General features: G+C 35.3%; 3 protein-coding genes and 1 pseudogene across 13 annotated transcripts; 2 read left to right on the forward strand and 2 right to left on the reverse strand.

Annotated features, from left to right (window-relative positions):
• Positions 1-2,699: 2,699 nt before the first annotated feature.
• LOC110268684 (uncharacterized) lies at positions 2,700-5,221 on the forward strand (annotated as a pseudogene). Its single transcript, XR_015905168.1, has 4 exons — positions 2,700-2,907; positions 4,429-4,494; positions 4,655-4,889; positions 5,084-5,221. The product of XR_015905168.1 is annotated as an uncharacterized LOC110268684 (transcript).
• Positions 5,160-14,885, forward strand: LOC107626766 (argininosuccinate lyase, chloroplastic). 10 transcript variants are annotated; one of them, XR_015905166.1, is made up of 7 exons: positions 5,160-5,237; positions 5,352-5,413; positions 5,930-6,259; positions 6,343-6,572; positions 6,684-6,848; positions 7,358-7,512; positions 11,488-11,816. XR_015905166.1 is itself a non-coding variant. In XM_088504864.1 (7 exons), the coding sequence occupies exons 3-6, from the start codon at positions 5,950-5,952 to the stop codon at positions 11,599-11,601; spliced, it is 819 nt and encodes a 272-aa protein (XP_088360990.1). In that variant the 5' UTR covers positions 5,160-5,237; positions 5,352-5,413; positions 5,930-5,949; the 3' UTR covers positions 11,602-11,644; positions 13,294-14,885. The 10 variants fall into 10 exon arrangements, 7 of the variants coding, with proteins under 7 accessions (XP_088360990.1, XP_088360991.1, XP_088360992.1 ...); XR_015905165.1 differs by having other exon boundaries at positions 11,500-11,814; XR_015905167.1 differs by having other exon boundaries at positions 7,372-7,512; positions 11,500-11,813.
• A 1,156-nt stretch (positions 14,886-16,041) lies between these two features.
• On the reverse strand, positions 16,042-17,173 carry LOC148572990 (uric acid degradation bifunctional protein TTL-like). Its single transcript, XM_088505615.1, has 4 exons — positions 16,961-17,173; positions 16,732-16,833; positions 16,511-16,637; positions 16,042-16,361 (listed from the first exon to the last, which is right to left on the reverse strand). The coding sequence occupies exons 1-4, from the start codon at positions 17,171-17,173 to the stop codon at positions 16,042-16,044; spliced, it is 762 nt and encodes a 253-aa protein (XP_088361741.1).
• A 350-nt stretch (positions 17,174-17,523) lies between these two features.
• On the reverse strand, positions 17,524-23,877 carry LOC110269160 (uncharacterized). Its single transcript, XM_021116825.2, has 6 exons — positions 23,646-23,877; positions 20,391-21,187; positions 18,880-20,279; positions 18,485-18,793; positions 18,292-18,397; positions 17,524-18,192 (listed from the first exon to the last, which is right to left on the reverse strand). The coding sequence occupies exons 1-6, from the start codon at positions 23,875-23,877 to the stop codon at positions 17,524-17,526; spliced, it is 3,513 nt and encodes a 1,170-aa protein (XP_020972484.2).
• Between the last annotated feature and the right edge of the window lie 3,651 nt (positions 23,878-27,528).

Genomic DNA, 27,528 nt, shown 5'->3' on the forward strand with positions numbered 1-27,528 from the left:
TGCATAGAAGTCTAAAGTCTTTGCATTAGTGGGGTTTTATTTCGGGATGATATCACGATGGTGATAGGTAAGCAAGGTGATTTTCGTCCACCGAGTGTCAGTTTTACGAAAGAGACAAAGAGCTGCTTGGCTGAACCAAACAAGGAAGCCATCGTGATCAAAGTGCTGGATAAGTATTATGGTTACATGGCTCTTATGCATAAGCTTCGAACAGTATAGCACATCAAAGGAAGGTTCGATTTGTTGGACGTGGGGTTTGGATATTTTTTAGTTAAATTTGATGCTGCTGCAGATCGTGAGAAGGTCATGTTTTGTGGCCTTTGGTTGATCGACGGTCACTATGTTGTAGTAAAGTCATGGGATGTGGACTTTAGGCCATGCGAACAATCATTCAGATCAACGCTAGTATGGATACAGGTCTTGGGACTTCCGATTTCGTGCAACTAGGAACAAGCAATGCTGCGAATTGCATCTACAATAGGGGTTTCAGTGAAGGTAGACTTGGCCATAAAGCTTGCAGAGAGGAAGATATGTCTGAGCTTGTATTCAGATTAATCTAGGGTTGCCAGTAATCAAATATATTATCGTGGAAGGCGTCACTTATGAAGTAGAGTAAGAGAATTTACAATTGATTTGCTCTACTTGTGCATGATATGGGCATGATAAATCATTATACATGGAGAAGGAATACTCAGAAGGGAAAGGTGATGTTTTCGATGATGGAAAGAATCATGAAGTCCTAACACTGGTGCCACACAAGGATAAAAAAAAATTCAAAAAGAGGTTGAATTAGAAGCTCGTGATTTGGGCAAGGATTCTTGTGATTTGGGCGAGGAATCAGAAGTTGTTAAAGAAAAGGATACGGGATCGAGATCATTGGCTCCTCACGTGCATGATGTTCATGTTAATGAGGCATGCATGGATGATAGAGAGGGCTCGTAACAAGTTCTATGTAAGAAAAAAATCACAATGGGTCATAAAGTCAGGTTTGAATGCCCAAGATGAAAGGTAGCATAAGTCTAGTTTGGGAAGGATCTTAAGGCCCAATTTGCATAGTAATGGATTCAAATCAATTGGAATTAGGACGGGGCAACAAGAAAAGCATGAAAGTGTGCATCTTCATCGCACAAAACTCCTGCACGTCGTGAAATTTTCCTCCGAAAGTGCTTGCGACCTTCCTCCTTGCAGAACTCCCCAGTCACTACAAGAGACGCGGGACTTAGTAGCCAAAAATTGTCGGCTGTTGTCCCAAACCGCTGCAGCTTCATTGAATTGATGCGGTTTCTCATGCGTAATTAAGCCTCGCTCCAATTGTTCTGACTTGAGGCGGTTTTGGGCATTCACCGCATCGAATAACCCTGGGCGCTACTGGCCTGGCCTTTCCTTTCCTTTCCTTTCGTTTTCCATTTCTATCAGACAACTCCAAAACACACAAACTGAAAAGTGAAAGGTGAAAATAGCATAGCACAACCCCCAACCCCTTTCCCTTTCCTTCTCCCCCCCTCCATCCTACGTGTTAGTCCAAAAAATTAATTAGGGCTTCATTGATAGAACACAATCAAGTATCAACCAAAGCCGCAGCGCACACACTCTCTTCCTCTCCAAATGCTTGTTCTCTTGCCCCAAATACCACTTTTAGGTTTTTAGTGAAGAGAAATAGCGAACAGGGAAGGGAGTGACCGCGGCGACGGATAAAGGGCGCGTGCCCGGCTGAAGAAATTGGCTGTGGCTCCGTGAACGACAAGCGGCGGCCGCGGTAACCGGAGGTGGCAGATCCTCTCCTTAGTTCCCTTGGTCTGTACTCTCCGTCTCTCTCTCTTCCTGTACATTTTGCTTTTTTTTTTTTCGGTATTAAAAGGATAAGTAAAGAAGTTGTTGTTGAACTTAGTTTTAGGGTTTTGGATTACTAGAATTGTGCTGATCTTTGCAATGAAATGGTAAAGTTGAACCTAGACTTGATGAAGTGAAGATGATGATTTGTGTGTGAGTTGAAACTAATTAATTAATTATGGCTAAATGGTTAGAGTCTATTCCATAATGTGTCATCATATTTGATTAAATGCTTCCATTTTGCTTCATTTAGATATGATATCTTGATTTGGTTTGATTCACCTATTTATTACCACTTTGAGCTGAATTATTATTATTATTGAATATCTCTGAAAATGACATAGATACCAAGAAACTTATCTTCTGATTAGGAGCCTCAACATTTTGATTCATTTTCTTGGTTTGGAACATTTATATGTATCAATTCACCCATATCACCTCAAAGGAAACTTTACTCTGTTCTGTACTTGATAAAATATAAACTTATAAGGGACCTTCTTGATTCAGGGATTAGGGATACTGACAAGGATGATTAGGGCAATTGCCAGTTTCATGCAGTAATATTCCCAGATTGACAAGTTTCCTTAGTTTTCAAAAAAACAAGTAACTTTGAGAATAGAAAATTTTAAAAACATAGAATATTGCTGCAGCTCATTCAAAACTAAATGTAATAAAGAAATGCTTTGGATAGTTATGTTTTTAATTGATGCATCAGTATGAAGTTTAAAAGAATGAAAATTCTTCCCAAACAGATTTTTATGTGCTTGTCAAGCATAAATCCAAAGTTGATTATTGTTCTTTAGGGTATTCCATTCTCAAACTGAGTACTAGAATATATGAGACTTTTTTGGTGTGTGTTTCAAGGTTTGGAATTTTAACACAAGAAGTTAGAGCCAAGGATGTCTCTTCGTATAAAGGCTGTGGTAGATAAGTTTGTTCAAGAGTTGAAAGAAGCATTAGATGCTGATATTCAAGATAGGATCATGAAGGAGAGAGATGCAAAGTTATATTGAAGAGCGTGAGCGTGAAGTAGCGGAGCGTGAAGCTGCATGGAAGGCTGAACTTTCTCGTCGTGAGGTATCCATTTCTCTAAAATTTATAATATTTGTAGTGGGTTTTGCTACAAATCACTCTCATGATTAATCATATATCCTTGTATGATCATATGGATATATTTAAAATGTTAAAGGAATTAGAGAAACGAGAAAGCAGTAGCAATCTAGCAATGCTAGTGTCACTTGACTTTTGATGATTATCCAATGTTTTGATGGATAACCTGATTTTTGTTTAGATGAATGCTTTGAATTTGGATACCACTAAGTATCCCTTTATCCTGTAGTCATCCATGACCATTGACCAAGAAATGATTGTATGAATTCCAATTCTGATGTCTAGATGAACGCTTGACAAAGTGAGATGTAGCAGTTTAATTTAAAGTTGATGGTATTGAAGATTTGATATAAGTGAAATTTTAATGAACTTTCCTGAAACCATAGAGACAAAGTAATGTGGCTTTTAGGTACACTAGGCATTATACACAGCAAATTATTTGACTAATCAGTTAGAGTTGGCAAGTATCACTGAAACAGTGACTTCATGGTTGATTTATAAGATGCTTAGCTGCTGCAACTTTCTGCAAAATTAGTTCTCCTTAGACTAACATTTTTTATCTAAGATTTTTTAAAATGTTAGCTATACTAATAAAATTATATTTTTAGTAATATTTATAGAATAAATGTTAAAAAATATATTTTTTCTCAAATATTAGTTATCTTTTTTATTTTATTTTGTATATTCTCTCTTCTTTTATGTTATTGTGGTTCTTCTTTGTTCTTAAATTTTTTAGCAAGATTGCTCATACTGCTGCCTTGAGCTGTCATCAAACAATCATATTAAAATTAATTTTTTCATATGCAACATTCACATCGATTGTTATTAAAAATTGATTTAGTAAAAAAAAGGGGAAAATTAGGACTTCAGGTCTGATAAGAATAATAAATAATTTATTCAACATGTTTATGTGTGCCTTAGTATATAATAATTATCCTGTTATAGAAGTCTTTGAATGGTGTACTTTCACTCCTCATGATTAGAATAAAATCTCTATTGCTTCTTATGGGTAAATGCTCACACCTCATTTTAAACTATACTAATAAAATGTGTACTAGATACTGATTTTGTTTGAGACTGGAAACACACATTAATTTATTATTTGTTGTTTATGCTTTATTTTGGTATTTTTTATGTTTAGTTCTACCAATTGTTTGTGAAGTTGTTTGTTTATTCTTTATAGCATTTGATATCTTCAGTGTTGATAGAAAGCAAAGCACAATCATGCCCCTTTAAGTTTGTTCACACCAGTCGTGGCACTAATTTGATTTTGATTTTTGAGTTATGCAATTGTTGCTTTAACATTGCTGCCTCCTTTTGCCAAAACTAGATAATAATAACCAATGAAAAAGGTCTTAGATGTTAAAGGGCTATGATGATAACATATGAAACTGTGAGTGAGATCATAATTCAGATCCTTTCCTTTTTGTTAATTAAACTACTCAGGACAATGTTTTTTTTGTTAATTCATCTATTTATACACATCAGTTGCGATGGATAAAGTTACCAGCTGAGCTAAAGCTCATGAAGGAGGCTGCATCGGTTGCTTGTCAGGTACATCCATCTTCGTTGCACAGTTAATAGTCCAATGACTCAAATTCCTAGTGAGGCTGTCTGATACACTGTTGTTAAGTATATTCCTACCATTCGTTGGGTCTAGGTGCAAAATGATAAAATCTTGATACTTTGAACCTTTCTTGTCTGTCTTGAATAGGCCCTTTTGTTGACTATGCTGCATTCAAAAACATACCCTTTTAGAAGTATGCTAGCTGCAAAGGTTGAATATGAATGCAGAATGAAAGGAGCACAGCGAATGGGGTGAGTGCCTCTCTATTTATCTTTCCACCATGTAAAAAATTTTGGATGCAGATCTTGAAGGCAAGACAGATCTCAAGATTCGTGCTTTAGAGGTTGTGGAAGAACTTAGAACTAAAAGAGCAGACAAGCAGGTCAGTTATTAGTTATCACCCTTGAATGCTAAGATCCATGTGTCGTTATCAGTGTTGTAAACTCTGGATCATTGTTTGACCTTTTTCCTTTTGTTGTTTTCCCTTTGTCATTAAACTATTAAGATACTTGTCTGATCACTATTTTAGAGGAGCATACTAACAATTCTTTTGACTTTCTAACAATTTCCAAACAGTCCATGCTCCTGTTAGATGCCTTTAACAAAGACAGGGCATCTTTACCTCAACCTCTGCCAAATCCACCTCCTTTGGCTCCCATTCCTGTTGCTGCTCCTGACCCTCGAACACAAAAGATGATAAATGAGAAGTTGAAGAAAGCCAAGGACCTTGGTAAGCCACTGATCTGATATTCTTTAGCTCATTGGAAGACTGAGGAGAGATGCCTTCTTTAAGGAAAAAGCCCTTTAATTTATATTCAATATATAAGTTTGGATTAATGAACAGGCGAGCAAGGAAAGGTTGATGAGGCGCAAAAAGCATTGGAAGAAGCCGAAGCACTTAAGAAGGTCCTTCACTTTTTATAATATGGTTTTGTTTGTCTTGCTATTAAAATCATTTTGGGTACTGTTTGCTTATTTAAATCGAAGAGTTCATATATACCTGCTGTGATTTTTTCTTGTTAATTTTGATCTGTGTGTTAACAATCTTTGCTCTCTTCTTTTAGTTGCCTTTGTTGCCGAGGCACAGAGAGAGAGACAGAGAGTTTTTGGTTTGTGTTCTTCGTCAAAATTCCTCATCCAAGTAAAATTCCATTAAATTTTTTTTTCAACTTTAACTTTATTCCTCAGTTCATTGTGTTCCTCTGCCCTGGTCATTCCTAGAATAGTAGAATTATTCGCTTTTTTCAGCTAAGTTTAGTCTATGTTATTATCACCTCCAGAATTGGCATATTCTTGTGTCCCCATTTTTCTCAAAACCATCTTTAGTCTCTCGACACTTTATAAAGTTAATATTTTTTAAAATGAGTTGTAGTTCTTATACAAGTATCAAACCACTTGAAGGAACTAGCTTGTCTTTTGTAGCTTAAGATATATCATTGGACATGGGAAGGCTGCAAGGTGTTGAATATGGCTGCAGAGATGTAGTAATACACAGAATAAAATTAGAATGGGTATCACATGGGGATAACGTTCATGTTCATCCAACTGGCCTATTTGCAAGTGTTGGTCAAGCAGGGTTTGGCTTTGGTATTTCACCAAATCCACCACCTGCTCGAGACAATGCCGCAAAACTCCCCTTGGCTAATTCTTCCATGAAGAACGTGTTGATACCTGATGATTTTGGTTTTCAAACTACAACAAGGTTTCAAGGATTTTTGTTGAGTGGTGAGCATGAAGAAGCTGCAACTGAAGGTTAATTGTCATCTTAAATAGTATTGATGCAGTTTCTGACCAAGATTTTGTGATGGAGTTCCTTTCTGCTAATGCCATCACAGTGGTGCATCTTTCTCGGCTTGGTGAAGAATGGGTGTTGTGGACTTCTGAGGAGTTTGGATTTATCACTCCAAGTGACTCTATCTCTACAGGGAGTAGTATAATGCCTCACAAAAAGAATCCAGACCCAATGGAGCTAGTCCGTGGAAAGTCTGCTAGGGTCATAGGAGATTTGGTTACTTTGCTTACATTATGCAAAGGGCTCCCTCATGCATACAATCGTGATTTGCAGGTAACTAAAGAATATAAGGAAGGAAGTGTAACTTCTCTTAGTATATTTCCTTTGTCTTTTAGATTAACTAACATAAGTTCGTTACTAACATAAGTTCCTTTCTTGAAGTAGGAAGACAAAGAACCAGTATTTGACAGTGTTAAAACTATTTTGGGGATGCTTGAGGTGTCAGCGGAGTTTGCACTGAACATCATCTTCAATCGGGACAGAATACAAAATGCTTTACCTGCTGGTCATCTTGATGCAACAACACTTGCCGATTACCTTGTTAACAAGGTAAAGACATGTTATTCATTGGCTCTCTGGTGGTACTTGATAGTCTTAATGCTGTATATCACTGTCCAAGTTCAGATTTGAAATCATTTTCAACTCTGGCCCTCTAGTCGTCACACCTTTGTATAACTTTTATTGACTTATAATTTGTTGCTGCTTCTATTACCTTCCTTGTTTATCAGATATATTGTTTCATTTTATTTATAGAATTTATTGCTTATATTATATTCGAAACCATTGCAATTTTTTTTAAAAAAAAAAACCAACATAAATCTGCGGCGGTTTTGAAACCGCCGCAGATTTTTTTTAAATCCAATACAGAAATAGCGGCGGTTCTGCAACCGCCGCAAAATCGTCAACCTGATTTGCGGCGGTTGTGCCAGCGGTTCATTAGAACCGCCACAAAATCATATTACAACCCCCTAATAGGCGACGCTTCTGAAACCGCTGGAATTTCGTTTTGCAGCGGTTTAAAACCGCCGCAAATTCCTAAATAAACCGCCGCTATTCAGCGTGTCTTTTGTAGTGAGTTGATAGAAATGGCAACGCAATAGAGGGCGCCTCAGTAGATGGAAGCATGGAGGCAGGTGCAGCATTGGAGAGTCCGAGGGTGGCAAATATTGAGGATCAGGGAGTGCCAGCACCGCAGGACAAATCACCAATTGAGGTTGGTGATTCTATAAATAGTTTAAATATGATTGTTTGAAATATTAGGGGTGCTTCTAATAAGTTAGTCCAGGTGCATTGTAAGGAACTTGTTAGAAAATTTAGACTTATTTTTTTTTTATTGTGGTTGAAATTCACTCTCTTTTTCAACATTTAAAATTGTTCTGGAAAAGATTGGGCATCACTCTGTTGGTATAGTGGGGGACATAAGGGGACATTGGTTTCTATCATCTATGCAGGGTGTTTGTTGTAAGTTTATTGATCCCTTTGATCAGAGTGTTATGATTGAGGTTCAGTTTGATCATTTGACTTGGACGTGTAGTGGTATCTATGGTAGCCTCCAATTTAATAAAAGAGTTTTTCTTTGTGATTATCTTGTTGCACAGTTCATGATTTTCCAAGGACCTTAGATTGTTCTTGGTGATTTTAACGAAGTCATATTTTCTCATGAATCTAAGGATTACCAATTTTCTCATCAAAGAGTAGGCATGTTTGTTGCTTCATTAGGGGATAATGGTTTGTTTGATCTGAAGACTATTGGAAGACAATTCTCTTGGTACAAGAGGGTAAAAAATTATGTTGACGTGAAAAAAAGCCTGACCGAATTTGTATAAATAATGGTTGGTTATCTATCTTTCCAGAAGCCTATGTAAAAGTTTTAAATAGGCTTCAATTTTATCATTGTCTTATCCTAGTGTATTGTAAAGGTTGTCCTCATCCTAAAGGGAATCGACGCTTTATATTTGTTGTTGCGTGGGCTACTCATCCCGAGTACAAGGATATTGGGAACTAGTCATGGTGATCTGATAATAGAGGGATTCATTGCGAGCTTTCAGAAGTACAAAAGAATTCCTTAGAGTTTAATTCGAAGGTATTTGATAACATTTTTGTTAGGAAATGTGAAGTAGAGCACCAGATTAATTATTTGCAGAAGCGTTTGGAAGTGGTGGATAACATTTATTTGCATAAGAAAGAGTAGCAGTTGATTGATGATTATAATAATACTCTAGTGCAAGAAGAGCTCCTATGGTTCTAAAAGTCCAAAGAACAATAGGTAAGGTTCGGAGATAGAAATACAAGATTCTTTCACGTTCAAACTTTTGTACAAAGGAAGCATAATAAGATTCATGGCCTTTTCCTCAAGGATGGGATGTGGGAGACTGATCCAAAAGTTCTTAATTAAGAAGCAAAGTCTTTCTACAAAAGCTTATTCTATCATTTAGATGATGTTGATTTGGGTTGTCTTGGTGATGTGCTGCTTCATTCTCTGCCTAAGGAAGCTTGCAATGATCTTACAACGCCAGTTACTATGGAGGAAGTAAGGATAACTGTTTTTCACATGAATTCTATTAAACCTCCGGATCCTGATGGGTTCCAAACTTTTTTCTTCAAGGAATATTGAGAGATCATTGGTCCTAATATTTGGGATATGATTAAGTAGGCGTTCTCTAGTGTTGCTCTTGATCCAAGGATGATGGAGACTTTACTGGTTCTTATTTCGACGGTTGAAACGTTGGTATCCATGAAGGACTTCAAGCCAATTAGCCTTTGTAACATGGTTTAAAAGATCATTATAAAGGTCCTTGTTAATAGGTTACGTCCTCATCTTGCGAAGATTGTTGGCCCACTTCAAGGCGGATTTATTCTGAGATGAGGAACTCCTGGCAACATCATTATTGCGTAAGAGATTTTTCACTTTATGAAAAAGACTAAAATCCAAGAAAGGCACCTTAGCCTTTAAGATTGATCTGGAGAAAGCTTATGACATAGTTGACTGGAGATTTTTTGCCCATACCCTTCAGAACTTTGGTTTTTTCAGTCCTACAATCAATTTGATTATAGATTGTGTCACTGCTTCCTTTTTGTCTATTCTTTGGAATGAAAATCGTCTGAATGACTTTACTTCTAGTTCAGGGACTTAGGTAAGAAGACTCTATGTCATCCTATCTTTTTGTGTTGTATGCATGGAGAGATTGGCATACTATATTAGTCATCAGGTGGATCTGAGCGTGTGGGAGCTGGTTGCTATTTTTAGAGGAGGACCAAGAATATCCTACTTAATATTTGTGGATAATTTGTTTTTATTCTGTATAGCTACAAAGAGACAAGTACAAAATGTGATGGTGGTTTTGGAGATTTTTTGCAAAGCATTTGGGATGAAGATTAATGCGGAGAAGTGCTTTACTCCAGTAATGTCTATGCGACAAGAAAAGAGATTTTCATTGGGGTGTCCTCCATCAGATTTGTCCAGCACTTAGGCAAGTATCTTGGGGTTATCTTTAGCCATTCTAGGGTGACTCATTAAACTTTTAATATTGTCCTGGATAAGATTCGGGATAGGCTAGCAAATTAAAAAGAAGTTTGCTCAACTGGACAGGTAGACTCTATTTGGGTCCAATTGTTGGATACCGAATACCGATAATCTCAAGATGACTGTTTTTTGTGTCCTGAAAACAAGGGCTCTCACATTTGAAGGAGTTTTCGCAAGGCTTGAGAAGTGTTGAAGGATGGGTTTGTTTAATGTATTGGAGATTTGAACTAGAATTTTTTATTTTCTAGTTAGAGGAGAGAATAGCAATTATCTAATGAGATGGATTATGTTCACATTTCTGATTTGAACCTACAGATACAGGATATCTAGTTAGTTGGTAGGTGGCATTTGGAGACTCTTTATTCCCTCTATCTTAGAATATGAAAGGTAATATTTTTTTTTCTTACAATCCAAATGTGCAAATAGGTCCGAAAGTGGGTTGGTATTGGTATGGAGCTAGATCCAAAGTCTATGACTCGTGTAATGGTTACTTATAGTTGTGTAAGTAACTTTTTGGTTGGGAGGAATAGGGAATTGGCTTTAACTTTGGCGCCAGCTTATTTTGGAGAAGTACAAATTTTTAGCTTGACTGTGTCTTAGAGAGGCTCTTCCTACTGCAAATTTTCACTTCAGAAGAGGGATGTCATCATTGACACATTGCTCAAGATGTCTTTCTAGTTTGGAATCGGTTACATTGTATTTGAGATTGTTCGAAAGCTTAGCTTGTATGGCACATGTTAGATATTTCTTGTCATCCTTTAGATTTGAAGAACTGGTTCTTACATCATAACAGAGAGTATCCATTCATGTTTTTTTGGAATTTTGGTGGATATGACCAAAAAAGAATAATGACATCTTTAATTCTCATGAGATTTACCCTATGAAAAAAAGTGATTTGTCTGGCTTTAGTTTTAGAAAAAGAGTTTAGGATTTTTTTTTAATTATAACGTATGTTCTTTCTCTCTATTCTAAGTGATTCTTGAAATCCTCCATCTATAAGTACTTTTAAGATTAATTTTAATGCTAGTTATCATGATTTTAGTGATAGTATTAGTTTTGTTTGCATTATCAAAGATTGTAATGTGTGTTGGCAAAGGGGTGTGTGAAAATGATTGAGAATAAAGGATATCATGCATTGAAATTCAAGAGTTAACTTTCGTTTGATTATGAGAGATATAAACACGTAGCAGATATCATGACAAAAATGGCAATGATGTTCAATTCAATCAAACAGAGCTTTCCTCTTCTTAAGAGGAGTTTGAGAGTTGTCTTAAGTAGAACTGTCCATTTATTTAAGCAGTTTCTGACTTTTATTTTTTTTCTTGTTTATTTAACTTATTTAAATCACCAAAAAATTATCAAAATAATTTGATCATATAGTCTCACAATTTTTTAATTTAATTAAAAACGTAAAAAACCTTTATTTTGGTTGTTAGAAACCACACTTAGCTTAACCAGCTCTAAGTGTGGTTGAGTTAATGTAACGTTAGAATGTTCTATATAAACAATTTTGTTAAGCCTAGCGTCTAAATGAGTTTTACCAGTGCTTAGTTCTCATTTTTTCTTATCTTCTTTGATTCGCATAGCTACTCCCTCTCACTCGCAACTCTTCTTTGCAACTAAAAACATATATAGAATTTCACATAAAGCTTGATAATTTTAAAGTGGCATATGCAGTCTTCACTTGAGTCATCACTCATCAACCAACATAAAAGAAGAGACATTACACTAAGGAAACAAGCTCAGACACAGAGTGAGTGGGTCGTCACTACTAATTAAAAGAGCTCATCACGTGAAACTTTGATTTATTCCCACAAAACAGGTTCTTAATCTATATATCCATCAGTAGTCTCACCATGTTGTCCATTTCCGTTTCTTTGATTTTTAATGATATTGTCTTGTAATTTCTTCTCATCATGTATTAATTAACAAGTTCTTTGTATAATATAATTTAGAATTGATTAGCAATTTGCTGTATAATTAATTTGTCATTTTGTCTCTCTTCTTTCGGCACTAATTGGGGTGGGTTAAAGCCTTTTAAAATGCATCATATTCAAATTTGTTGTTATGTTCACATCTATGAGAATCACACATAATTACATAAATAAAGGTGTATGTGTTTGGTTAATTGGTGAAATGGTTTACTTAAGTTGATTATAGATCAATTATCAACTGATATTTTTTTCACCGTTCTTTTCTTCTTTAATTCATATTTTTATAGCATACAATTCATATTTTTATAGCATACAGATACGTGAAAATAGATTTTCATTTTTTTTTCAGTTATTTAGTAAAGTGTGATTTTTTATTTTACATTTTTTCAGTGACACTAAAAAAAATATATAAAAGAATATATTAAATAATAAAAAATATATTTTATCAAACAATTAAAAAAAATATATAAAGAATTCGTTTCTCCTATAAGTCACTGGTGCTACTACTTGATATAAAAAATGCTATAGTTATTATGTATTTCAATATTTATGTATGAATACATATATTATTTCATTAATTTTTAATATATATTTTATATTTTATTACCTATTTTATAAAAATAACTAATTTAATAATAATTTTTTATATTTATATAATATAAAATATTAATTTTTAATTAGTTAATATTAATTAATTTTTTATTATTAAATTATTTATTAATTCATATTTTTAAAAATTTAAAAATTTATAATTAAAAATTTAGAATTTATATTTTAAAATAAAAAATAATTTTAAAAAATTAGTTAAAATGGTTGAACCCTAAAAAATTGGCTCCTTCCTCCTTGTTGGAGTAAATGTTACGTTGGCGTCGTAATTGAACATCTTTAGTCTAACTTTTGTTGTCTAACAATCCTTTTCTTGGAGTGATGTTTTTATCTGTGCATTAAATAAAAACATCAATCAAAATGAAAATACACTACATTTTTAAATTATTTACCTAAATTTTAATATTAGAATAACCAATCGTACACCTAATAAAATGAACATCCGATATATCTATTATTCACATTGTTTAATATTTTCATTGTCTACCTATATTTTTTCTTAAATAAAACTTGAGATTAAAAATGTAACATTATTGTATGCGTATACACTACAAAAGGTAAATTAAAAAATATTTATTTCTATATTTTTACTGTTTAATTTCTATTTTTGATAAATTAAAAGTTAAATAAAATATGTCCCAATACAAAAACTATCTTCTATCAATATTTATATAAAAAATTTCTAGACAACTAATTTTTTTATCTTACATTTAAATTAACACTAACTACTTTTTCCATTTTTTACGCTAAAAGATAGCCTTGTTGGCATTTAGCACTCATCTTTTTATATCTGTCTTTCACTAAACAACTTTATATATCTAGGTATATGTAGTTTTATATTTATATCACAAATAAAATAAAACAGTTTTCGAAACTTAAATCTTTTCTCCATTTTTGGTTTCTATTTTAAAGTTATCCTTTTGCTCCACAGCTATATAGGAAGTGAAGTTTGGTTAGTTGGAGAAACATGGCCACTGCTGCTACTGCTGCTCATTCAACATTGATTCCACCATTATTTGACATTTTGAATCACGTGATCGTTGATAAAGACCTTGAAGACTTGACTCTATCTGGTGATCACATGATCTACACGGTTCCTTCCAAACTTAGGAATATGGATGAAGTAGCTTTCACCCCTCAGTGGATCTCAATAGGACCCATTCACTTCGGCAAAGAAGAGCTGAGCGAAATGCAAAAGCTAAAGTGTATGTACTTCCAGGACTTTTGGGCGCGTTTCAACGAGGAAGCCATTACCATTATGAAGGAATACAAAGGTTTCCTTGAAAGTGAAGTTCAAAAAATAAAAGAGTGCTATGCGCAGCAGAAGTTCCCAGGGATATGCAATGAAAAATTAGTGGAAATAGTGCTGCTAGATGCTGTGTTCATCGTGGAGCACCTACTGACGGAGAGACAATATGCTGATGAATGTATGTTAACCAACTACGTTAGAAAAGGTATCCAGAGGGACTTACTGCTTCTTGAGAATCAGCTTCCATTCTATGTGTTGGAGGAACTCTATAATAAAGTCCCAGCCAGCAGAGATTTTCCTGTTTGCGAATTTCTAACACTTGCCCTCCTTTACTTCAAATCTCTTAGTCTGTACGCGAGATATTCAATAAGTAGATATGACGTAGTTCATTTCCTGGATTTTGTTTGGAGGTGCTGTGTTCCCGATGAGCAGTATCTGAACTTCGAAGAATTGTTTGCAGAGCATGCAATTTTGCAAGTGAACGCAAGCAAGTTGTATGAGGCTGGGGTAAGTTTTAAGTGTGCTGATGATAGTTGCCTGGTTGACGTAACATTCGGGACGATGCGGCCATTCAACGGCAATTTACTTTGCTTGGGTTGCTTGCCATCATCATGCTTGGAGAATTTCAAAGCTCTATTGATGCTCCCGCCGTTTAAAGTTGATAATGCAACAGTAACTGTTCTGAAGAACTTAATGGCCTATGAGCAGAATCGTTATCTGGAAACACCTTTCATCACCAGCTACGTGTCTCTGTGGTGCTCGCTCGTTCACACCAAAGAAGATGTAGAGTTGCTGGTGGAGAAAGAATGCATTATCCGAGAACAGGTGAGTGATAAGGAAGTGGTGAATCTGGTGAAGGAGCTTTCTAAGCATGTCATTTCCAGTAAGACGTGCTACCATCAAGTCATAACAGAACTCACACTCCACACCAAGAGTGGCTGGAAAAAGGCCATGGGAACAGTCATGAGAGTGTATTTCCGTGACACTTGGAGAGGCAGTTCCACCATTGTCGGCATTTGTGTCCTTATCTTCACCGTCGTCAGCTTCTATCGGAATATTCATGCTATAGTTTCTAAACAAAACTAATTGAGCTTCCTTTTAATTTCTTTTCAGAACCATCACTTTTGATCAAAACTTAGCTATCATTTAGCCAGCAGAATATTTTTATACCATCGTACAGTCATTTTAGAGAAATGTTAGTGGCAGAAATTTTTGTGATTTGTAACCATAAAGTAGCCATAATAATGTTTTTAATGGTGTGGAATTTCATCAAATGGTGTGGGATTATTCACTTTTCTTTTGTTGATTACATGTTGGTCAGAATTTAATAGAGTTGTTGATTACATGGTCAGAATTTAATAGAGTTGCTGCACTTAGACTTTTCCGTAATTTTAAACTCTCTCATCAAATCTGAAATGTTTATCGAAAAAGTCTAGGGGGCCAGCAATTTTGTTGCATTTTGGCCAGCATATAACCAGCAGAAAAATGTGAGCCATTGGATGATATCTCACACCAATCTCACACCATCAAATCATCATTGATGGCTAGTTGATGGCTACCAATCACAAATATTGCTGGCCTCCTAGCATTGCTCATGTTTATCAAAGGCAACCTAAGTGAAATGTTTGCAGGATTAAATTCTAGAACTGGATGGGTATATATATTGCAGATATTGTCTGAAATTTTATATGCAGCTTTCAAGTATCTCTCTTGATTTGACATATTAGATTTATTGTAAGTTTAAGATCCAACGATTCATTTATCGCACTACAAGAAAATCGGCAGATAGCAGCGGATATTTAGCAGCGGTTTTGTTCCTCCGCTACTAAATATGATCTGCCAGCGATTCTTGTAGCGGTTTCAGAAGACGCTACCAAATGATCTCATTTTGCAGCGGTTTTTTGATAACCGCTGCAAAATGTTCCCGTTTTGCAGCGGTTCTAGGAGATGCTACCAAATAATATCATTTTGCAGAGGGTTTTAGTGTAACCGCTGCACAATATACAATTGTTGAATGCATTGATACACGTTTTGCAGCGATTTTTTGCTAACCGCTGCAATATTATATTTAACTTGAATTTCTTTTTTGTTGGTATAAACATTAATGTCATCTGAAAACAAGTCTAGTCCTCGCTATTTTTTTAGTGAAAAAACATTTTTCAAAAACTGCAACTTAATGCATTAAATAAATTGTCATTTTTGCGTTACACAAAAAATAATTCATTAACTAAAAAAATATTTATAAATGAATAACTAAAAATAAATTTACGAATCAGGTTTTCTCTTGCACTATCAGCCATTTTGAGTAAGTATTCAACCATAAATGGTAACATAAAAATCAAGTGAACGTCCGAATTCATAAACTTGAAACAAAGTTCAATAATGGAGCATAAAAATCAAAATTACTAAAGTAGACAAACAAGTCTTGAGTCAAAATTTCTCATCAACATCATATTGACCTGGCCAGAAATACTCTGTCAGAAATCCGCTGCAGTGACGTGATAACGAATCTGATAATTCATCTCCAAACCATGGCAACTTGTTCAGATCGAAACCCCTTTTTGCAGCACGTACGGCATCTTCTCTATGTTGGGTGTTTAAAGTTTCATTGTCTTCTGGAACCTTATTGAGCTCAACATCCCTGGAGATGTCATATCCACCGGAGGAGATAGCATCTAAATCGTCTTCTGAATCAATGTCTTCTCCATCTAGAGTGTCAGCAACTATTTCGCCTGAATATTCAGCTGACACTGAATATTTGAACATGCAACCAATAACATATAAATCTACTTAAAATATACTCATAACTTCCCGATCATTTCCTAGTTATTAAGGAGAAAAATTGCGGAATTATGGAAAGAGGACTTTCAGAATTAACAAATACAAAATTAACTATTACCATCTCCTTCATCGGTAGTTTGGACAGATTTCTTGGAAAGAAGCTCTGTAATAGCACGTTCTATATACTTCAATTCCTCTGTTGAAGCAATCTCCAACTCAACACCATGCGAGTTATTAAAGCGCATCTGAACCATAATAAAATGTATAGTTGATGGTCTTTCTCGTAAAGCATATTGTGTCTTTGTAATTCAATTTTTATGCCAGAAATTTATTTATAACCTTTAATTCAACAAGTATGTCTTCAGATGTCCTTCCAGCTACAAATGTCACAAAAACATAGCCAAATTTCTTCTCGTATCTTAATCCCCATTCATGAAGTTCCTACAAATTTTAGCATGAACGTAACAAGTATCATTGGTTAAATGTTGTACGCATATATCAAAGTAAAATAATGGAGACTCAAATAATGTTTAACTCAAGTGTTTAAGGGTACGGCTCATGAACAGACCTGCACAGTAGCTTCGTTCGCCGTTTCCAAGTATTCATTAGAACAAGATCGTCCTGATAAAGCCTCCAACCAAGACCTAACATTCAACTTACGGTACCATATGTCTCTGGCAACCGTAATTGCATGTTCCAATGAAGAGAATGGAGAAGCCATAGCCATTTCGTTAGCGAATGTTGTGCCTGCACAGCATGATGAGAAATCCTCCGTTTTCATTACTCCTGTTACAACACCATTTTATATTAAATATATTTGTCAATGATAACAATATCGAATTCAAGATAATTTACTAGATATCGTAATAGGCTTTATTGGAGGTTACGAACAATAACAATGATGATGAGCACAACAAAGCCTTGAAAACTAACTTTTAAAAGCAAAAATCGTTGGAAATGGCAAGGAACTGGTGGTCTTCAAGAAAATCAACTTAAAATGAAATCTTAATTCAAATACGAAAACACATATAGTAATGTCACCAGCAAACTGCGTACATCATGAACACTGTTAAACTTATCAAACACACACAGATACTCTAAAAATTATGTACATGTTTTGCCATGTTTTCACTATGCCAGATAATCGATGTTATCAGAAACATCTGCTATTGGGTCTTCTATATCGTCATTCCTTGTCAACTGTAACTCACTGACGTCACCTGCTGCAGACATGTTCAACCCGGGTTGAGGAGAAAAAGCAGCTTCAACATCTTCATTCTCTCCTCCCATGTCATACAAGTCTCGTGGTTTTACATGAACCACTACACTCCATTCTTGATCTACTTCATCACGTACATAGTACACGAGATGAGCTTCTGATGCCAATATGTACGGTTCATCCTCTTCTCGATCACCGGTGTGAATTGGACGAGCAAAATTGACGCTGGTAAGGTCCAGATGGTCTTGTTTGATTCCTCTGCTCGTAGTTGTATCAGCCCAAATACATTTGAATAAAACCACTATGAAATGGCAGCTGTAGTTCAGTTCGATTATGTCCATAATTTTTCCATAATATGGAACACTACCAACATCCACTTTGTTGTCACGCACGCTGGCATAACTTCTTGTATTGGATGAGACATAAACTCCACTATTTTGTGTTTTCAAACCGTCTTCCTTTGTGATAGTTCTAAACTTGTACCCATTGACGTTGTATGCCCCAAAACGTCTTGCCTGAAGCATGGGACCACATGCCAGCAACTTCATTTCTTTCGAATGGACGGTACTATCCATTGGAACCTAACACCATAAATTATAGTTTGTTTGTATAAAAAATTGGACTTTATAATTTATAATTCTAGGGCACAAATAAGTTGGTCAGGTTAAATTTCTACGAACCTCACGCTTGAACCGGCGAGGAAATTTTGCATGCACAACACGGTCTATCTTAGATTGCGACCTTGTTTGATCCCGTAATTTTCTTTTGGTTTCTGCCCTAAATGCACTTTACGAAGTAATAAGAAATTAGTCCATTGACTGAGTGTTTGAAATTGGTTATAATCGTGCTTAATTTTTATATGTGCATACTTACTCAATAAATGGAGCAACGGCCTCGCAATTGACTATCACATGACGATGTGCCTGATCTCTTTCCATTGGGGTCAGTGTAAAATGTGATACAGCCCCTGAAGCTCTTCCAATTTCTGGGAACATATCACATCCTGTATTGTTTGTCGCATCAGCAGGTCGATCGTCAACTCGCGCTGGTCGGTTGATTCTAGTCTCAATGTTATCCAAATATCTGGAGCAGAATGTCAAAATCTCCTCGGATAAATAGCCTGCAATTGAGCCTTCTGCTTGTGCCCTATTACGCACGTATTGCTTCAATCGTCCTAAATACCTTTTACATAAAAACGACATAACGCTTAGTATATACGTAGCGAATTTGAAAAAAAATGTCTTGAATGCGTTTAGTATCAAGCTAACCTTTCTATTGGATACATCCACCGATAATGTACCGGGCCACCAAGTTTTATTTCATCAACGAGGTGCACTGTAAGGTGAACCATGACAGTGAAGAAGGATGGAGAAAAAATCATTTCCATCTGACACAGAGTTTGCACAACATGATTCTGAAGGTCACCAAGATTCATAGGATTTACAACTTTTCCACACAGTTCTCGAAAAAATGAGGACAGATTCGCAATCACATTTGATGCCGGACTTGGCAGTGCATTCTTCACCAAAATTGGAAGTAATTGTTGCATTAGAATGTGGCAGTCGTGACTCTTCAAACCATACAACTTGCGGTGCCGGATGTCAACACAACGCGCAATATTGCTCGAGTAACCATCCGGAAAGACCACGCTCTGTAGAGTCTTCAGGAATACATCCTTCTGTGGGTTCGACATTGTGAAGATTGCTGAAGGATATTTACCACCTTCGTCCGGCCACAATTCAGACCTTATGCCCATGCTTTGTAAATCTTTGCGAGCCTTAAGATTGTCCTTTGATTTGACGCTATCGTTTAAGATAGTGAAGACCACATTGTCACAAATGTTCTTCTCTATATGCATCACGTCCAGGTTGTGACGCAACATGTGATCCTTCCAGTACGGGAGTTCAAAGAACACACTCCTCTTTTTCCAATACGAGTCATCTTGATCTGCATCTTCACCAATGCGTCTTCTTTTGGCTGTCAGAGTTGAGCTCTTCCCAAACGATACTTGCATGTTACACTGCTGCCTTAAGACATCTGCTCCAGAATACTTCTTCGGTGGATCTCTGCTTTCAACTTGTCCATCAAATCTAATCCGGTCAAATCTATATTTATGGCCCTGATTCAAGAAGCGGCGATGGCCCGTGTAACACCATTTTCGACTGAATGTTAGACGTTGAGGCTTAGCATCCACGTTACACGTGGGACACGCTAACCCACTATACGTGTTCCACTTAGATAAATTTCCCAAACCTGGAAAATCGCTAATAGTCCACAATAGTGCCGCACGTATCTTGAAAGTGGTCCCCTTATTAGCATCATAAGTTTCGACGCCATCCCAGAGTTGCTTCAACTCATCCACCAGGGGCTCCAAATAAACATCGATATCATTACCCGGCATTTTAGGACCGGGAATAATCATAGATAGTATAAAAGATGCCTGTTTCATGCATAGCCAGGGAGGAAGATTGTACGGAATAAGAATCACAGGCCAAATGGAATACGTGGTACTCATGTTTCTGAAAGGATTAAAACCGTCACTTGCTAAAGCTAAGCGAACACTGCGAGCATCGTTAGAAAAAGAAGGATACTTTGAATCAAAGTCTTTCCATGCTTCAGCGTCCCTTGGATGCCTCAAGTACCCATCGTTATTAACTGCCTCCTTATGCTATAACATGTCAGATGAAGTTTTACTACACATGAATAACCGTTGCAGTCGTGGTATTAGAGGAAAGTAACGGAGAGTCTTCGCTGGGAGAGGCTTTCCATTTTTCCTGACAGGTATTTTGAGTTTCGTAACGGAACCCTTTCGCGTCTTCTGCTTCCATCGTGAAGTCCCACACTGCTTGCATCTGGTCGCGCCCTCATCCTCACCCCGATACAACATGCAATCATTCGGGCATGCATCTACCTTTTTGTACTCAATCTCCAACTTTCGGATAGTTTTCTTGGCTTCATACAAAGTGGACGGGAATTTGGCTTGATCAAATGCATCCCGCAGTAAGTCCAAAATCATCGACATAGCCTTGTCACTCACACCACACATACACTTAATGTGATAAAGCTTCACTAGGAAAGACAACTTAGAGTACTTCGAGCAGGCGGGATATAATTCCTCCGCTCCATCCGCAAGAAGATCGACAAAATCCTGTGCCTCGCGAGTTGGACCATCGTACAAGTACGGTAACTCTACATCATCGTCTTCTACAGGATCCGCTGTTGTGGTCTCCTCACCTTCAGGAGGCATTGTGAAGTTAAATGCCTCGTGCACCATTTGAAGATATGGATTCACCTCGGGTGTAGGTTTCTCAACTATTGGTGTGCAAGTAGAGCTCTCCCTAGCTGGTTTCTCACCATGACGCAACCACAAAGTATAGCCAGGGGGAAAGGGCTTTATCAACAGGTGGTCGTACGCATCCTCTCTTGTTTGCATAAATTGAAACCCACATTGAGGGCATGGACACTTTATCATGTTATCCGACGATGCATTCGCAAATGCAAAGTCTAGGAACTTATTAAGTCTTCGTCTATATTCTACGCTATCTCGTGGCTTAAGAATCCAGGTTTTGTCCATATCTATTATACACCAAAGATATGGTTTAATAATTAATGTGATACAACTATTTCATCACTAAAATAATGTTACGTATCTTAAGGCATTCATTCCGCATGATATAATAAATACCGTTCTAAAAACATAATGTGCATGGTAAAATATGTGTGCAACTACGAACTTTAAGATTTACACTAAAATGTGCAGTAAAGGTAGAATTTAAATCTACTATAGAACAAAAAATAGGCCTCATAATTACAATTATAATACGACGATAAAATTTACGCCAATTACTTTTTGGCAAAAAATAACAAGATTCATTTTTACATATAATAGTCATTCATATAAGTTCATTCATGGAGTACCGTACGAAAATTTTGTTGTACCTATAACAATCCTCCTATTAACCTTTTTATATGAGGGATTCAAAATTTCTTTACTATTATTTGTATTCAAGGTTTATTTTTCTGTTTTATTTTAGGTATGTTAATAAAAAATTTTAGCATTAGTTGTAAAATTTTTTCTGTATTTTATAGAGCTATTTTTTTCTGGCTTTCCTAGAGGGGGCGAGTAGTGGCCTCGGCCCCCTCAAATTTTAAGAAACTATACTTATATACGAGATATGTATGTCAGGAATAAAAAAATATTACATAATTTAATAATTTTATATGTAATTTTACTATATTAACAGTTTAGTTCACTTATATTTTTTACTTAACTAACTTAATATCATACCCTCAAGTCTTTGTACCTTTCAAAATATGTTTAATTTAAAATGGATTTATTTTTAAAAACATCCTTTAATTATTTATAATTCTATATTTAATATTTATATTATTATATTCAAAATGTCTTACGTTTTTATATTTTGGTAATCACATTATGTAAATTAGATATTATGTTTCTTGTTAAAAATACTAATTTTTTTTCTCGTGAATTTTTGTTCTTAAAATAAATACTAATATAAAGATATCTTATATCTTGTATCTATAAGAGGATTTTGTAAAACCTTTGAAATTATAAATTTTTGAATAATAAGATATGTGATAATTTTTTATAAGAAACCCGGTATAAATTATTAGTTTTTTATAATTTTATTATGTACTCTTGGTATTGTTATATTTTTTCGTGTAATTATCATATTAAAAATAACACTCTGAAAAAAATTATATAATATATATATATATATATATATTTTGATAAATCTTTTCAAAAATCAACTCTAATAACTATATGTTAACTATCTTTATGGAATTAAAAAATTTATCTAAATTTTGACCCCTGCATATTAAACTGAAAGTATCCGTTTCTGTATATGGTATTAACTGATTAAAGTGTACATAAAAAAATTAAAAAATATAAAGTAACTTCTATAATAATAAATTATTTAATAATATGTAAAATTAAAAAAATGCTTTAAAATGATATAAGTCACGGGAAAAATTCTTTTGGTATAAATTAGAAATCATCAATAGAGTGACTACTAAATTGTACTCAGCAGAAAAACACATCAAAGCCCTAAAAAACGAGACAAACTATTTTAATTAAGTCTTAAATTTTTATAAAATAGGATTGATATTTATAGTTAGATAAAGAAAAAGTTAAATAGTAATTAAATATGTCAAGTAATAACAATACTCATTAATAAATGGCCATTTGTTAAATTTAAATATTCAAAACACCCATTAGCTCTATTATTATGATAAACAAATAAAGGAACAAATAATATGGGACATATTTCAAATAGTACAATATATACACATAAATCATTACGCACCTTATGTTTAGTAATCAAAGATGTCGAAAAAAATAATCTGAAATGGATAAGAAATAAAAATAAAAGAATTAGTAAACCAAATATAATGTCAAAAAATTTATTCTCTTCATCCAAACTTTTCCAAAGAATCCTATCATAAAGAATAACATAAGATAATTATATACTTAACCAATAATTAAGGAATAGTTTATATGTAATACCATATTTCACTTACAACATACCTAAAAAAAAAAGAAAAAAAGATATCAACAATATAAAAAGTACACAAAACTAATTTATTGTTTTTTCCTATATAGAACATATTGATTAATCGAAAAAATATATATAGAAACATCGTTAAAAATTTTTAGTATAACAAATTTATAAACAATAGCTAATCAGATATAAATTACTTCCGGCATATCAAATAGATTTATTTTTGTTTTTTATTGTTTCGTTAGGTGTAGTCGGCTGATTAAGAAATAATTGGAGATTTTAAAAATTGAAATTAAATCGATGAACCGGCCGAGATCCGGTTTTGGCGAATCGAACCGTGATCTGGCCGGCTATTAGAAGCAACATCACAGTATCCTCTGTTTCAGCCCACAATTAACCCTAACTAGAACCCACACCAAGAGAAACGAAGATATGCTGCTTCTAAAGTTCAGAGCGCCGCCCTCACCCGAAAATCTCCGCCGAATCTCCTCAAGCGCGTCGCCCTTCACCTGCGGCCAGCCATATCTGCGTGCCGCCACCGCTGGTCCTCGGGTCGCTCCCTTTCACTCCGCGGCAACCCTCCTTCCCTTCCTTTAAGCAGCTGTTGTGGTCACCGCGAAGCCTTCCTCGCGCACCCAAGCCGTCGCAATCTCTGTTCGTGTCTCGGTCTGAAGGTGCGCCATTACTGCTACTCGCCTTTGTCACTCGGTGGCTCTGTCTCCCATCCATCAACGTTGACATTTGGTCGAGCTTCCAGGTATTTTTCTCTAGTTATTTAATTGACTATGCATGCTGTTTTTAACTGATTTTTGTTTGTTTATATAACTCGCTATTCATGCATTTTTATTTTTAGATTTAATTTTTATTTTTGTTTACGTTTTCAGTGTTCCTTGTTTGTTAATTTGAGGAGATTATTTTTGTTTGATGCACAGTGAATCTGGTCTCTGTGCTGCTATTTGCTATTAATTAATTTCAGTATAAAACTGTGTTGATTGTTTTGGAAGGATGTGAGCGATAAGTCACGGAGGCTAGCAACGGGGACAATGAGGAGAGGAAGAATGAAAGCATAATGAGGTTATCGAGGGCTTTTGTTATTTCAAGGCAAAAAGAAGATGTTCAGCGCGGGATAGCCATGCTTGAAAGTAAGATAACTTACACTAAATTTTTTTCAGGTCTTCAAGTTGCTTTTCCATTTATTTTTTTAAATATTTCTTCTTGTTTATATAATCACCTTGATCTGCTTTTAGTAATTTTTTCTTGTATAGTGTTAATGTTTACGTTGCTTTCTTTTGCCACTAGCCTTTTATGGTTATTTGAAAACAATTGTGTTCTCCAATTCTTCTAAAAACATTTGCATTTATTTATATGAGGGACAGAAGATTCTTCCGAGCCTTGGTCGATTATGCACAAGGGAAGAAGATCAAAACTTTGACTATTATCGAAGGATTCGAGACTTCGAAGTAAAAGAGGCTCTAAAGCAGATGAAAAATGGCAGGGCAGTAGGACCTGATAATATCCCGATTGAGGTTTGGAAGGGTCTTGGAGAAAAATGCATCAACTGGTTAACCAAGCTTTTTAATGAGATTTTAAGGTCAGAGAAGATGCCTGATGAGTGGAGAAAGAGCACCTTGGTACCTATCTACAAGAATAAGGGGGATATACAAAGTTGCGGAAACTATAGAGGGATTAAGCTTATGAGTCATACTATGAAGTTATGGGAAAGGGTGATAGAACGGAGGTTGAGAAAAGAGACACAAGTAACAGAGAACCAATTTGGATTTATGCCAGGAAGATCTACCACTGAAGCGATATACCTATTAAGAAGGATGATAGAGAGGTATCGTAGTAATAAAAGGGATCTACATATGGTGTTTATTGATTTGGAAAAAGCGTATGATAGGGTACCAAGGGAGGTCTTATGGAAGGTTTTAGAAAAGAGGAGAGTAAGGATCGCATATATTCGGGCAATTAAAGACATGTATGATGGGGCCACAACTAGTGTGAAGACTCAAGGTGGTGTGACAGAAGAATTCCCTATTGGTATAGGATTACACCAGGGATCATCCTTAAGTCCATACCTTTTCACATTAGTCTTGGAAGTACTCACAGAGCACATCCAAGAGCCTGTGCCATGGTGCATGCTTTTTGCTGATGATATCGTCCTTATGGGGGAGTCAAGGGAAGACCTAAATAAGAAGTTGGAGTTATGGAGAGAAGCTCTAGAAGTGTATGGTCTGCGCATAAGCCGTAGCAAGATGGAATATATGAAATGTAAGTTCAGTCTGAGAAGGGAAAACCCCAATATAGAGGTGAAGATTGGAGAAAACACCCTACGAAAAGTTAAAAGTTTTAAGTATCTTGGGTGCATCATACAGGATAATGGAGAGATTGAACAGGATGTAAATCATAGGATCCAAGCAGGTTGGTCAAAATGGCGGAGTGCATCTGGTTTTATATGCGACAAAAAAGTACCTTTAAAACTTAAAGGTAAATTCTATCGCACCGCTATAAGACCGGCTATGCTGTATGGTACGGAGTGTTGGGCGGCTAAAGGGGAGCACGAACATAAGCTAAGTGTGGCAGAGATGAAGATGTTGAGATGGATGAGTGGTCATACGCGATTGGATAAAATAAGGAATGAAGATATGAGGGGGAGAATTGGAGTAGCACCCATTATGGAAAAGATGGTTGAATCGCGTCTCAGGTGGTTTGGACATGTGAGAAGAAGACCGATAGAACATCCAGTCAGGAGGGTGGATGAGATGGAAGATGGACAAAGGGCGAAAAGCAGAGGAAGACCTAAGAAGACCATCCATGAGGTGGTCAAACGAGACCTACATGTAAACGGTCTCTCTGTAGACATGATACATGACAGAGCACAATGGCGTCGTTTGATTCATGTAGCCGACCCCACTTAGTGGGACAAGGCTTTGTTGTTGTTGTTGTTACTCGATGGCTTCAATTTTAATAATGCTAGAATCTATGTACAAAAATAAATCATATGATGATGATTATGGTATGTGTAATTGATAACTATAAATTTTGATAATACTTAAAAAATCAGCTTAAAATCAAAGTTACAATTTTATATTAAGAAACATCTATTACTAAGATTTTTACTTGCTTGAAAACTTAAGAACATTCTTAATTTGAGTTTAAAAACTGGAGAAGAGGTTAGTATCTAAGACTGAAACATGTGGTACCTGAATGAACGTGTGATTGAAAATTGATGAAACTCACAGTAGACTGGTGTTGGCTGCTAACATTTGAAGATAAGATGAGTGGAGACTTTTTGAGTTTAAAAATATATGGGATGAAATATGTTATTATATAGACGACCAAACACCTTTAAGATATAACTAATAATCAAATTTGTTTTGAAGATAAGAAATCAAAAATCGAATTTGCCATATTGACCGAATTTACAGTCACATTATTAACAGAAGGCAGTTGGTTCACATACAAATAATTAATTAAAAGGATAAATTTTTAAATAAAAGGTTAAGTTTGTTAGAAGTATAAACGGGGTACTCTAATCTGATAAATTAAAATTTTAAATTTGAAATCAAATAAGGTAGTTAAGGAAACGGTGAAAATCTGATTGAGATGAAGTTGTTAGGATTTCAAAACTTCACCCAATATTTTAGCAGTCACTCTCTCCTATTTTGTTAACATACTCTGCGCCTCCCTCACCCCTTTCCCACTTTATAATTCTGATTTCGTATAATCTTTTCACGTCTACTGAGCTTACTCTTCTACACAATAACCATGTCTTATTAATCATTGAGAAGAAGGCTCTTTAATTTAGTGGGTTTTGGCTCTATATTTTCTGCTCAGTCACTTAAGGTGAATGTATTTTATTTCATTTTTTCTTTTGTTCATTCTTATGTATTTACTTCCTGTAGTATCTGTCTTTTTGCATTTCATGCTTAGGTCAATGATGATTTCTCCTATGTAACACCTTTTCGTTTGCTCTCCTATTTGTTTTTGGATTTTGTTTTGTTGTTCGTGCAATGTAGTTTAAAATAACAAAGTTAGGCATGTAACTTGAACGTGAATATGAATAGAATTCATTTAGCTTTTCCAAGTTTTTTGAATCATCTTTACAAAATTTTCATTGCATATACTAAGAATCATTATTAAGTATCTCTTACTGTTTTTTAGGTCTTTTGAGTTATTTGTTTATTTGTGTTGAGTCGGGTATTAGGTAGCTAATCTGAGTCATACGGATAAATTGATTTAAAATATAGTACTTTATTGATAAATTGCTGAAATTCTTGTGTGGAAATTTACTACTTTATTTTTTTTATTTGAAATTATTGCTGGAACTAATGAGATTGTTTTATTAGTACATGTCTGATCAGATCAAGGTGGAAAGTGAGAAGACGAATT

The sequence above is a fragment of the Arachis ipaensis genome, chromosome B2 (assembly GCF_059453495.1).
Source record: "Arachis ipaensis isolate K30076 ecotype BB chromosome B2, ASM5945349v1, whole genome shotgun sequence".
Lineage (NCBI taxonomy): Eukaryota > Viridiplantae > Streptophyta > Magnoliopsida > Fabales > Fabaceae > Arachis > Arachis ipaensis.